The sequence below is a fragment of the Homarus americanus genome, unplaced genomic scaffold (genome assembly GCF_018991925.1).
Source record: "Homarus americanus isolate GMGI-L3 unplaced genomic scaffold, GMGI_Hamer_2.0 scaffold32583, whole genome shotgun sequence".
Classification (NCBI taxonomy): domain Eukaryota; kingdom Metazoa; phylum Arthropoda; class Malacostraca; order Decapoda; family Nephropidae; genus Homarus; species Homarus americanus.
Window position 1 is genome coordinate 19,096,829 of NW_024713129.1, and position 14,990 is coordinate 19,111,818.

Genomic DNA, 14,990 nt, shown 5'->3' on the forward strand with positions numbered 1-14,990 from the left:
ACACACACACACACACACACACACACACACACACACACACACACACACACACACACACACACACACACACACACACACACACACACACACACACACACACACACACACACACACACACACACACACACACACACACTGGAGAAAATTACCGAGACAAAAAGCATCAGTGAGGGTGTGGGCCGGCACTACTGGCAGATCAACGGTGTGGCAACAAGTTCTGACGTACTCCGATAGATCCTTACGATAAGTTTTTCCTCCTAAACGGAGAGGAGAGAACGTATGTAGTGACGGTAGAAAGGTAAAATAATTTCGACACTATCTTGTCCGCCATCTTTGAGCCGTAAATTAAAAACCGAGATCATTAGACGTGTATTATGGTCGCTCATTATAATTTGATTGACTGTTCCTCGCCCACCAAGCACAAGTCACTACTGCAGTTGTTAAATAATTCTTGAAGTCGTCTTTGTCACACAAGACTTTAGGTAAATTAACGTCAATTATCCGATACCGCTCTACAAAATTACATGAACTTCCTCAACAAAAAAAAAAACAATTACCATCGCACAAGGTGAAAACTAATGACACATCCAGGTAAATAGAGTAATTACCTAATTTTCTAGAGTATTCGCCATTAACTCTAAAAGTTTTAAGACAAAACTATTCAAATTATCTCCAGGAAAAGACAAAGGTAAATAAAGTCAACAAATCATTAAATTCCAAATGTAATTCCTTGTCTAAATAACCTCCAGAAATTACAAATCTTTCCGAGTCTCCCCACTAGTATTACAGTACCGTGCAACCTCCATATAACGAATTTCTCTCTTCATATAAATCATCAGATGGAGGTTTAACATCTAATGAACCCCCGATATAACGAACTTTCATTTCAATATACCCTATAGTTCGTTAGAGGGAGATTTTTCACATCAAATGGACCTCGATATATCAGACTTTTCTCTCTAGATAGTCCATTATATAGAGGTTTCACTGTACCTCATGAGACTAAGAGCTATTCCTCGTGCCGTGCCTAACCTAACTTGGCCTGGCTACTAAACTCAAGTACTATTCCCTAACAGAGACTTAATAAATGACCTTCAGCTCCCGTGTAAATAGCCCCATTACAGTAGCCTCCCCACTTCAATATCCGCCGTATAAATTATCCTCTTTACTAACTGCCCGTGTACGTATAGGGTGAGCAGTTCATTGTATATATATATGAGAGAGAGAGAGAGAGAGAGAGAGAGAGAGAGAGAGAGAGAGAGAGAGAGACAGACAGACAGACAGACAGACAGACAGACAGACAGACAGACAGACAGACAGACAGACAGACAGACAGACAGACAGACGAGACAGACAGACAGACAGACAGACAGACAGACAGACAGACAGACAGACAGACAGACAGACAGACAGAGAGAGAGAGAGAGAGAGAGAGAGAGAGAGAGACAGACAGACAGACAGACAGACAGACAGACAGACAGACAGAGACAGAGAGAGAGAGAGAGAGAGAGAGAGAGAGAGTTCATAAACTTCAAAAGAATATACAAAACTGTCATAATTACGACTTTTAGGATTTCTTGAGAGCTCTAACAGTACTCCTCTGTTATAAAATGGTTTTAGGTCTTCCACGAGGTTTAAAAAACTTCATTGGGTTACAATAGGAATTTTAGAATATGTACAGAGGTTCAATTGGACTTTTAGGACTAAAAAAAACTAATTTCTAGAGCTGCAATAGGACTGTAGTAAGACTTGAGGTTTCTCACAGCTGTAATAGGACTTTTTAAAGACTTCCCAGAACTGTCAAAGGAATAACTTACCTCTATACTAAAGTAGCCCCTGTCTACATAGTCCCCTAGGAACAGATATTTAGTACAGTTGGGCGGGCCGCCAACCTCGAATAACTTCATGAGGTCGTAGAACTGTCCGTGGATGTCACCGCAAACTGCAATGGAAAGAAAGGGAAAACCGGTTAATTTCAATAGGAAAATATAATGTAAAAATTGGTTGAAATAGTTGTAATAAGTTCAGAAATTGGTAGACTCGGTAGCCAAACAAATCTGTGCTAAAATTGCTTATACCTTAGTTGGAAAGATTCTCATGAAAAAAATATTAACACTTTAGAACCTAACCTAACCTAACCTACCCCCCCCCCCCCAAAAAAAAAATCAGACCCTCTATGGACGATATTACGACCATATAGCTTGGTACTATCGCCCCAATGTAATCAAGTGATCATATTAATGGAGTTAAATATATTCCCCAGTCACGATAATTATCACAAAATCACCGCAACTACACCATAACACTATAATACCATCACAACTACATTAACTCAACACTATAATACAACGACAACTACACTAACACCACCATAACTACACTATAACACCACGACAACTACACTAACACTACAACTACACTATAACACTACCACAACTACACTATAACATCACAACTACACTATAACAACATCACAACTACACTATAACACCACAACTACACTATAACAACATCACAACTACACTAACACTACCACAACTACACTATAACACCACAACTACACTATAACACCACAACTACACTATAACAACATCACAACTACACTAACACCACCATAACTACACTATAGCACCACGACAACTACACTAACACTACAACTACACTATAACAACATCACAACTACACTAACACTACCACAACTACACTATAACACCACAACTACACTATAACACTACCACAACTACACTATAACAACATCACAACTACACTATAACAACATCACAACTACACTATAACAACATCACAACTACACTATAACAACATCACAACTACACTATAACAACATCACAACTACACTGTAACAACATCACAACTACACTAACACTACCACAACTACAACTACACTAACACAACTACACTATAACAACATCACAACTACACTATAACACAACTACACTATAATACGACAACTACACTATAATACGACAACTACACTATAATAACATGACAACTACACTAACACAACTACACTATAACAACATCACAACTACACTATAACACCACAACTACACTATAATACGACAACTACACTATAATAACATCACAACTACACTAACACAACTACACTATAACACCATAACTACACTATAATACGACAACTACACTATAACAACATCACAACTACACTATAACAACACAACTACACTATAATACGACAACTACACTATAATAACATGACAACTACACTAACACTACCACAACTACACTATAACAACATCACAACTACACTAACACTACCACAACTACACTATAACAACATCACAACTACACTATAACAACACAACTACACTATAATACGACAACTACACTATAATAACATCACAACTACACTAACACAACTACACTATAACACCACAACTACACTATAATACGACAACTACACTATAATAACATCACAACTACACTAACACAACTACACTATAATACCACAACTATACACTATAACAGTACCAGAAGTACACTAACACCACCATAACTACACTATAACCTCTACCACAACTATAACACTACCACAAACGCCAATTTTTGTCTATTGTATATTTTCTGTCTCTGGTTGCTGTGTTTTTCAATAAACCTTTAATTATTATTATTATTATTATTATTATTATTATGTTTATTATTACACATTGTCTTGGAGAAAAAATTCCAAGGTCTCCCTTTTAAGTCCAATAGGATTTTATTTAAAGAAACTAGAATAATAACGACCCTCTTATAAATAATAAATAGTCTAGATAATATGGATTATGAAATTAGTTTGGAGGAACTTTACTCTCCCGAAGAGCTGCACCCAACGCTGCAGCAACTAATGGTGGCCATCGGGAGCCGTGGTCTCCGGCCTATCATGGAAGCTCGCAAAATGCTCCAAAATGAAAACTACGGAGCATGGGGTCGTTTCTTTATTAGACGGAGCATCAAAATATATCCCGACCTTAGGCCGCAAAAGTACGCCCCGGGAGTCATGATGATCACTTTGTGGGACTGGCTCTCCAACACGCCCTTCCCAATTCTGGAGAACGAGATGGACTGGTTAAAGATCTATACAGCGATGTGGCAGAGTAAGGACATCGTGACCAGGCGAAAGGACATCTAAAGGCTGTACATAAGAGCACTTCTCTACATGGGACAACAGGAGCGGCTGCTGTTCGTCAACTTTCTTTTCATGATCCGACAGTAAATGGACTACGAGGTTGTTCTAGCGGCTAATGAGACCGTCAGTGAAGAAACGGATAAAAGTAAAACCTCCAGTCCAAGTAAAACCTCCAGTCCAAGTAAACCCTCCAGTCAAAGTAAACCCTCCAGTCAAAGTAAACCCTCCAGTCAAAGTAAACCCTCCAGTCAGTGCAAACTGTCGCCAAACGAAATCGAACAGTTAATGAAGTAGACAATTTTCTTCTTCCTGAAGGCGATGCACTGGACGACTGTCGATGACCACCGTGGCAAGGTAGCCAAGGTGGTGTTCTATCTGATAAGGAACCTTTGGATAGTGGAGTCTCATTTCACTGTTAAATTATCCAACCACAAGGCGTTGACGTCGTGTTTAGAAAATGAGGAAAAACAAAAAGCCTGGCAGACAGTGGCCATCTCCACGCTGTAGTGGCACAAGTGGCCAAGATTCGGCAACACCTGGGACATCTACGACCCAGAAATAAAAATTGAAAACGAGTAGAAATACAAAACACTTGATGACGCCCTAGAGCGACCGATCAGTCTGGTGTTAAAGACGGTGGTAAAAGAGATATTAATGGCAATCCCGTGGGGAGTGGGAATATGGGTGGGGGTGATAGCGTGGGAAAAAACTAAAAATTTAGGGGATTGATGGAGGGTGGTTCCTCACACTAGCAAAAACTACAAACTCTCACAAGCTCATCGTATAAGCAATAGGAATACTATAATAGTCACGGCACTAGTTCCAAACTATACATTTACAAATCTATCTATCTCCCCATCTACACCTACCTGTCAATCTACTATTTATCTATTTTCCTGTATCATCTTCACTCCCAGGACATAAAGCTTCTGTAATTATGACCTTGACCAAAACCCCTGTTGCTTAAGTTACATTATTATTGGCCAACAATGTAAAGAGTGGGAGGTGCCTGGCGGTGTTAGGACCAATGACAACTGTAGGATTAGTAGATCCCTTGACACTTGTTAATCAATCCCACTCAGCAGCAAGACTTGGTGAAACACATCAAGTATCTAAACTCTTTCAATATATTTACGGTGTTCTGAATTTATATAAATAGTATAATATATGGATGAAATAAGAGCTTATAAAAAATTAATGAGATACGCGCAGACAGCAACACAAGCCAATTTGATGACATTAAAATAGGGAGTGTAATTATATCAGACGAGGACTCCGAATTATTACAGGAAGATTTCTAATCAGTGTATCTACAAATATATATACCAACCAGTCCACTTCATCTCCCCTCCTCTACCCTTCCTCTACCCTTCCTCTCAACTCCTCTACCCTTCCTCTCAACTCCTCTACCCTTCCTCTCACCCCCTCAACTAATCTACCCTTCCTCTCACCTCCTCTACCCTTCCTCTCAACTCCTCTACCCTTCCTCTCAACTCCTCTACCCTTCCTCTCACCCCCTCAACTCCTCTACCCTTCCTCTCACCCCCTCAACTCCTCTACCCTTCCTCTCAACTCCTCTACCCTTCCTCTCAACTCCTCTACCCTTCCTCTCAACTCCTCTACCCTTCCTCTCACCCCCTCCACTCCTCCTCCTCTCCCCTTCTCTCCTCCTCACCTTCCTCTCACCCCTTCCTCTCCGCTCCTCTCACCCTTCCCTTCCTCTCCACTCCTCCTCCGCCTCCTCCTCTACCCCTTCCTCTCTCTCACCCCTTCCTCTACCCCTTCCTCTCAACTCCCTCTACCTTCCATCCTCAACTCTGCCCCTCTCCCTCTCCCTCAACTCCTCCCCTTTCCTCTCACTCCTCTACTTCCTCTCACCCCCTCACCCTCCCTCCCCCCTCTAACTCCTTCTCACCCCCTCTCACTCCTCTACCCTTCCTCCCCCTCCTCACCTTCCTCCCTCACGCCCTCTCCTTCCTCTCAACTCCTCACCCTTCCTCTCAACTCCTCACACCCTCCTCCACCCCTTCCTCTCACCCCTCTCAACTCTCCCTTCCTCTCACCCCTAACTCCTACCCCCTCCTCTTCAACCCTCACCCCTTTCTCACCCCTCACCCTTCTCTCAACCCTTCTCACCTCACTCCTCTGCCTTCCTGTCACCCCTCACCTTCCACCCTCTCACCCCCTCCCCCTCAACTCCAACTCCTCACCTCTTCCTACCCTTCCTCTCAACTCCTCACCCTCCTCCTCCCCTCCTCAACTCCTCAACCCTGAGTGTGACAAGAGCTCCTCTACGGCCGCAGTGACACAGAGGTGCCACCAGCACATAAGATGTTGTCGTAGCCAGATTTAGGACAGGATACAGACACATCTGCCAATGGCATGTAAACTAACACTTGAACACTATATTATTGAATGTGACAACTGTCAAAGACTTCAGGCCACCTGACTTATTGTATCATGAACTATGTAATTATTTCATTGAATCAGGATTGCTTAAGGACTTTCTTGCTGTTTATCCACAATTTGCTGCTATCCCACACTGATTAGTCCTCAAATAGAATATAACACTAATGAATATGACCTATACTATTATCTCCTCTGTCCTGTGAGGCAGCCAACAATTATAGCACCCTCAATGTCAAGACCTGGCTGAATTACATAGAATAAACAAATTTAACATCAATTTGTTTTCAATAAAGTTGTTAAACTAAAAAAAAAGGTGTAATATAAATACCACTAGGCGTTGTGTTATGATTATCCATTTACCTCCTTATCTATGTTTATCCATCTCTCATCTCATCTTTTTCATCTGTCCGTCATCTTCCCTCTACCTCTTTTTCTCCTTCCCTTTTCACTTTCTCCTTCCACCTGGGAATCATAATACAGCAGCAGGAGCATCACACCGGCTGCTGGTTTATGGTAATACTCACAGGTTTTCGATATCTCGACACACACACACACACACACACACACACACACACACACACACACACACACACACACACACACACATATATATATATTTTTTGTAACGTCTTATAGGCAAACAAAATAAAATATCTCTAGAACCAAAATTAAATAAAGAATACTTACAGCTAACAAAGTAAAAATATTGATAATTAAAAAAGTCAGTTAAAAAAGTTAAACGAAATAGACTGGCATGTGAAAAATATTCAATAAACGAACTAAATAAAAAAATATATAAACTGAGAATTAAAATAAGAAATAGAAACAGCAATTACACAAATGAAAACAAAATAAAAATAAAGAAACTGCAATTAGCGACTAACAAATGAACCGACACCTGAAATTACAGTGTTCAATTTCATTTTAATTATCATGTTCATATCCACTATAAGCAAACAGTTCACTATAAGTGTAATGTGTTCATTGTCTTCACATTATGTTCATTATAAGCAAGTCAAAACCACTAGAGCTACTATAGTCACTATATAACATTAACTATATGTAACCTAACCAGGTGTAGGATGTTCACAGTACCGAAACCAAGTACAATGTATTTAAACCACGTTCAGTGCTGCCTTATCATGTTCACTATCAGCTTGCATAATCACTAGAAGTATACATGTTCACAATACAAACGTATATCCACATTCTATTCACTGTAGGTTGAATTAAGTTCATTACAAGTGTTCGCTACAACTACCTTAAGTGCACGGTACTTAGTGTATGTTCTCTGTTTTTCCAGTACGTTTAAAACATAATATTTAACCTTGACTAAATGTGCACTGTGTTCACTGCTATCCTGTATTCACTGAGTTATCACTTTCACTGCTCTTGCTCAAAGTCCACAGGAGCACCGAGTTCAATGAAAAAAATCAGTTTACAAAAGTTCAAAGACAATCTTTATTTTATGTTAATTAAAAATCAAAAGCCAAAGAAACCTGTTTTCAAGGGGTCTCTCAACTCTACTACTTGGTAACTAATACACGGGGGATTTCATATTCAACATGTCAAAGGTGAAGGGTCAAAGAAGCGATTTAGTAAGGGTCCTACTACTCTAGTAATAAGTTGTTGATCCAAATTTTAGTGGAATTGAAACCGATACGTGGAGAAAATAATGACAGTACACTTAACTAAGGATTTGTTATGTGTATCATAATTATTTTGAAATCGCTATATTTTGGTGTACATATTTCAATTAAAAAAGAAATACCAGAGTTGTCGCCTATCATGCAACTGTGAAAAAAATCACTTAAGTACCCCCTAACACATTTCCCACTCCGCCTAATCGCACTTTCCACTCCCCTAACGCAGAGAGAGAGAGAGAGAGAGAGAGAGAGAGAGAGAGAGAGAGAGAGAGAGAGAGAGAGAGAGAGAGAGAGAGAGAGAGAGAGAGAGAGAGAGAGAGAGAGAGAGAGAGAGAGAGAGAGAGAGAGAGAGAGAGAGAGAGAGAGAGAGAGAGAGAGAGAGAGAGAGAGAGAGAGAGAGAGAGAGAGAGAGAGAGAGAGAGAGAGATATTTCTACGTTTTATGGAGGAGGAAGAGGAAGGTGTCGGTGTAGCTGTGTTAGGTTATAAATGCTGAGGAGGTGACGGTGTGCGCTGCCGAGCTGTCCTCTACCATGACAAGGGCACGAGAAGGGGGAAGGGGGTGTTGGCAGGCAGACGAGGGGGGGCAAGCGGTGGAGGGTTGGTTAACTTAATATGTATAGCTTGACAGCCTGGCCAGAGAGGATAGGTATGAACATTTGACACCACCATGGTAAGAGTGGGTGTGGTGAGGGAGGTGGGGCACTTTAACAGTCCGTCAAGAGCAGACAAGGGTGTCTTGACAGTATGGCAAGAGGAGCTTCAACAGTTAGGCAAGAGAAGAAGGGGTGGGGTGGGGGATTGTCTTGACAACCTTACTCGAAGTTTGCTCCCATCTTCCTCCTGTCAAGTTGCCACACACACCCACCCACCCACAACACACCTACACCCACACACCCACACCCTTTGTCATAACACTTGCCTAACAACAGTAGCAGCACCGGGAAATCTAGATTCGCCAAAACACACCAGCAACTATGACGTCTTCCCCACAATCCACCAACCTTCAAGTCCACACAATCTCTTGCCACTATATTAGGGCTGTCATGAGAGCTGCGTCACCTGCATCGTCTGGACACGAACAGTCAGGCCCAAAAATTCAAGTCGTATTTATTTATTTAGCTCTCCCCTTCCCTGTTCTAAATGCTTTATCTACTATAGGGCTATTACCGTGCTTCAATTGCCAGGACTATTAAGTACCGCTAACTAGGTCTTACTTTCTACAACAGATGGCTTTGAAAACTTCAGTATAAACTTTACCTTCAATCTCTCTAAGCTTTACAACAACGAAAAAAAATCAGTTGCGTATGTCTAATTGTTACATTGTTTTCCTTTTATTACTTTTTTCTTCAGTTCATGCTGCCTTTATTCATAACGACAAGCAGCGTTCATCGGGTAATAAATTAACCATACACCTGACTCACGAGGTGCTAGATCCTGCACAGTGTCGGGAGATTCTTGGCACCGACAATAATACCGACAAGATTCATAGTAGTGAAGTGCCAAGTATTTCATTATTAAGACTTATACATTCACCCACAAATGCGCCACACTACCCGCGGCGTGACCCAGGTTCTTGTGGTTCTAGGTCAAATGAGCCTTGATCCTATCACGGCTAGGGTCCATTAACACAGAGCTATTAGGACTGGGACCCAGTAGAACAAGGGCTTATTAGGATTGGAACCTATTAGGCTTACGACCTATTATGACTTCTACTAGGACTAATTAGGAGAAATATATTCAGATCGAGGCCCATTACGAGTGTGACCCCATGAGGGATGGAACCTATTAAGACTTCAACAAAGACCAATCAAAACTGGGGGCCCATTAGGACTGGAGCCCATATGATCCAAACCCACTTGTATCTCTTGTTTACTAAGGTGGTGGTAACTTGGGTAAACAATTACACCCCCCCCCCACTTCCGGCACATTGATACCCCGAATATGCACATCGCTGCCCTGAATTTGCACATCGCTGCCTTAAATCTGCACATCACTGCCCTGAATCTGCACATCACTGCCCTGAATCTGCACATCTCAGCCTGAATATGCACATCTCAGCCCTGAATATGCATATCTCAGCCCTGAATATGCACATCTCAGCCCTGAATCTGCACATCTCAGCCCTGAATCTCTTTAATATAATCAAATTCCCATTAAGATGAACAGTTATCATTCTGCTCAATCTCATTTAAAACTTGTAATGAAATCTTTTATGACAAGAACAAGTTTCTGTCTGATGCGTTTCGTTAATGCAAGTTGGTAATGGAATCAGGAATATTAATTAATTCAAAATTAAGTTACAATATCATTAATAATAATAATAATAATAATAATAATAATAATAATAATAATAATAATAATAATAATAATAATACGGTTTCTGCAAAATTTAAAACACGAACGTACAGTAGCTAAAACAACTATGCTCCGAAATTTTACGTGTGACTAGTGACAGCCCTCATATACCAAAATTTATTGTCCATGGTATATAGTCTCCTACAAAGTATGCACAGATTTGTTTTAGCTACAGTACATACAGGCGACCTAACACCACAATATTAACATCTTCCATGTTAATATTATGATTTTTAAACCAACTCTGTATCTGTGTTCTTCTAGCTAAATAAACTGTTTCAATATTAATATCAATAGACAGCTGGACGGACGTATACCACGTATTCAATCGCACAATACCTGAATGTTCTAACTGGAGACGTAATTAATTAATATGATTCTAAAAGAAGCAAAATCTAAATCTTAAGTCATTATTAAACCTCATTATATTTTGTGTTAAAACATAAACCAGTCATGCAATTTTTATTGTTACCTACAGTCCGGTACTGCAACGAGCGAGCACCTGGAATCAACGGCAGGTAAACACCATGTAAATAATTACCCCGAGGTCCATTACAAGGATAGGTGTCACGCGATATACACAGGTCAAGCGGGTCACAGTCTTAATTACTCCCTAATAAACCTAACCATAACATTCATATCGTGGCCAACAAGGTCTGGGGCTGAAGCATAATGGTTAAGGTAGTCTGGTGTCTACTGAGGTTGGGCCCATTAGAAACTGGCATTATGTCTCAATGGGTTGGGTATGTCTATCAGGACTGGCGACTTCAATCAACCTGGCTAATCTCAGCATCTCCCCCATGCACGGTCTCCCTCAAGAGAAGTATCCCACAAGGTCAGTATGCCCCAAAGGCAGTATCCCACAATGTCAGTATCCAACAGTCGGTATGCTCTAAATATCAGTCTGCCCCCAAAGACAGTATCCCACAAGGTCAGTATGCCATAAGGACAGGATACCACAAGGGCAGTATCTCATAAGGTTAGTATGGCCCCAAGGCAGTATCCCACGAGGGCAGTATCACACAAGGGCAGTATCACACAAGGGCAGTCTCCCCCAAAGGCAGTGCCCCCGTACGGCAGTCTCCCGCAAAGGAAGTATCCCACAAGGCCAGTGTCCCACAAGGGCAGAGTCTCCCTAGGACAGAGTCTCCCTAGGGCAGTATCACACAAGGGCAGTATCTCCCATCTATCGAATTCAAATCATCCCCGACGAACCTTTGAACAATAAAAACGCGGGGGTGAAATGTCAACAGTGTTCCCCCCTGACACCTTCTGGTAAACGTCACACCACCTGGCAAAAAAAAAAACTGCATCCATTAAAGTTTCGGCGAAAAAAAATTACGTGTCATACAATATACCTGTGGCCATGACAGTCTGGCTTGATCCCTGACACCGACCTGGAGGAAACACACTGAGGAACATGTGGTGGTAGTGTTGTTGGTGGTGGTAGTCTTGGTGGTGTTGGTGGGAGTGTTGGTGGTGGTAGTGTTGGTGAAGGTAGTAGCGCGACGATGTGGGTGGTAAGGTGGTGGTGGTAGTGGGGGCGGCCAGAGTGGTAGTTGTGGAGATAGTGATGGAGTTAATGGTGCTGAGAAGATAGTGGTGGTGATGGAGTTACCGGATGTTGGAAGAACAGTAATGTGTTGGTAAAGATAATGGTGTTAGTATGGAGATGACGGTGATTTAATACACAAGACTGGCGCAGGTAGTACAGGAGCCAGGATCAGCCACCACCAGCAGGAGCTTCACGGTACAGGTAGTACAGGAGCCAGATCAGCCACCACTGCAGGAGCTTCACGGTACAGGTAATACAGGAGCCAGGATCAGCCACCACCAGCAGGAGCTTCACGGTACAGGTAGTACAGGAGCCAGGGATCAGCCACCACCAGCAGGAGCTTCACGGCACAGGTAGTACAGGAGCCAGGGATCAGCCACCACCAGCAGGAGCTTCACGGCACAGGTAGTACAGGAGCCAGGGATCAGCCACCACCAGCAGGAGCTTCACGGCACAGGTAGTACAGAGCAGGGATCCACCACCAGCAGGAGCTCCACGGCACAGGTAGTACAGGAGCCAGGGATCAGCCACCACCAGCAGGAGCTTCACGGTACAGGTAGTACAGAAGCCAGGATCAGCCACCACCAGCAGGAGCTTCACGGCACAGGTAGTACAGGAGCCAGGGATCAGCCACCACCAGCAGGAGCTTCACGGCACAGGTAGTACAGAAGCCAGGGATCAGCCACCACCAGCAGGAGCTTCACGGTACATGGCCTTGTTGATGGTTTTATAATGGTTGAAGGGGATACAACCTTCAGGGAGCCGCCAACACCACGCTGCTCCTGCCCACCCGCTGACCCACAACTCTCTCAACACACTTAAGGGGACAGTTCAGAGGTTCATAGTTGACATCACAGTGATTTTATGGCGCGCACGCACGCACGCACGCACGCACGCACGCACACGCACGCACGCACACGCACACACACACACACACACACACACAGAAGCTCCATAAAACATGTACCCTGATAACTTGGCACACTGTTTACCTGCATTATTCACGAACTAACATTACAATTACAAGAATGACACGGAGAGAAAAATTCAAGACCACCACACGAGAAAATTATATACGTAGAACACGTTAACTGTAAAGGTGAACCCCCCTAAACCGAGCTAAACACAAAGGTTAACCAAAATATAAACCCAAACCACAAAACCTTTACTTCTGATATGGTGGTGTAGAGGTCATATCAAGGTGCATGGGCTAGTAAGGCTACATGACCTGGCCATCAACTGTGTGTTTTGGGGGAGGGAGGGGGGGGGTCATTTCGTATACTGTAGTACTAAAGTCGTGAAGAACAGCCACACTTAACCTACACTAGTGATCTCTGGCAATGAGGAAAATCATAAGTTAAAACTATGATATAAATAATAAAAATAAAAATAACATATTACTTTAATAATTACATACGGTTAAGTACCCCTATGGAAATTAAATGTAATTACCAGATGTTGCTAGAGTAGGATCAAAGAGGTTGTCCACGAGTATACTTACGTGGGGACGGACAAATTATAACACTTGTAATGCTCCCTTCCATTCTCAAGACGGGGTGAACAAAAAAAAAAAAAATGATAAAAATAATTAACTCCATGGCAGACCTCTTCCCCCAAGTGTTCACGAGAGCGTATGGGAGGAGGAAGATGACACTGGGATAAGTTACGTCCAATATCTCACCTACCTCCCCTTAACTAGCTCCTCCACTCATTGTTAACACATCTCTCAACACATAATACAACAGCTAACGAAGAACGTATAACCACATGGGTCTCGCTCTCATCCACTGCATAACACTGTACACTTTATGGACAATATGGCGCCATTTGTCCTGTCATAGTTATCTAGGTAACAAAAATTACACTGGGGGAATAAATCCAAATTCTCTGAAAAAAGTCAAATAAATTACTGATTATAATATTAATGTACTCGCTCGTGACCCCAATTTTGATTCCTCATGGCCACGATAACCTTGACCCCCATACTAGACCTTACCATGTTTCCCTGTTGACTGGCCTATGACACCCTTTTTATAGTGCCACCTTCCTTACTAGGGGCTGATTACCGGCACAGGTCCAATATTAAACGAAAACAATTAATTTAGGAAAACTCACTAAAAGTCGAAACTCAAGACATGACGTGGATATATGTAGTTGAATTCCTAAGACTAGCACATTCAAGCGTGTATGGACGGGTCTCCCTTTAAAGTAAAAAGATTAACGAAATCCCTCTAAATCCATCGATCAATTGGAGCACTTTTTTTTTTGCCATTTAAGTCAAACTAAATTTATTACAGCACTTCCCACTAAACACAAATTTTACGATTTATCTATTCAATCCCTTCTTAGACTTGCTTTTTTGGCAATAATTATGATTACGAATCCCTATAAAATAAAATAGATTAAAATAATAAAAATAAGATTCTACTTGACCGATGAGAAATCTTCAGTATCATCAATAATTACAGCGTTTTTTTTTAATCTTCTGACCTACACATAGGAGACGCATCCCCCATGAGCCACTAAGTCCTCCTCCTACCCCCACCAACTCTTCTGACACTAGTTGCTGTATTACCTTCTATGAACCCGCATACACCCAGGCTAATCTAATCCCGGAACAATACCCAAATTTTCATTGTATAACCGTGGATTTGATTATTTTATGAAAGGCGGTAGGTGATGGGTTGGTTAGTGAGGTTAGGTTAAATGAAGCCGAGGGGGGGGGGGGTTTAGGTATAAACTTGAGGGATTAGGTTGGGTTAGGCGAGGTTAAATTAGGTTTGGGTTAGGTTAAGTTAGGTTACTTTGGATCAGAGGTTGGTTTAGTTAAGTCAGGTTACGTCGAGTCAATTATGTTAGGGGGTGGTTTGATAAAG

The 14,990-nt window shown here is 41.9% G+C and overlaps 1 protein-coding gene across 5 annotated transcripts in view; it reads right to left on the minus strand.

Annotated features, from left to right (window-relative positions):
* Window positions 1-14,990, minus strand: part of LOC121868893 (serine/threonine-protein phosphatase 2B catalytic subunit 2-like) — a 303,013-nt gene that overhangs the window by 82,809 nt on the left and 205,214 nt on the right. For all 5 annotated transcript variants that reach the window (XM_042369915.1, XM_042369897.1, XM_042369907.1 and 2 more), the window contains exon 4: window positions 1,818-1,942. In XM_042369915.1, coding sequence (XP_042225849.1) covers window positions 1,818-1,942 — 125 coding nt within the window. The remainder of the gene's footprint in view (window positions 1-1,817; window positions 1,943-14,990) is intronic.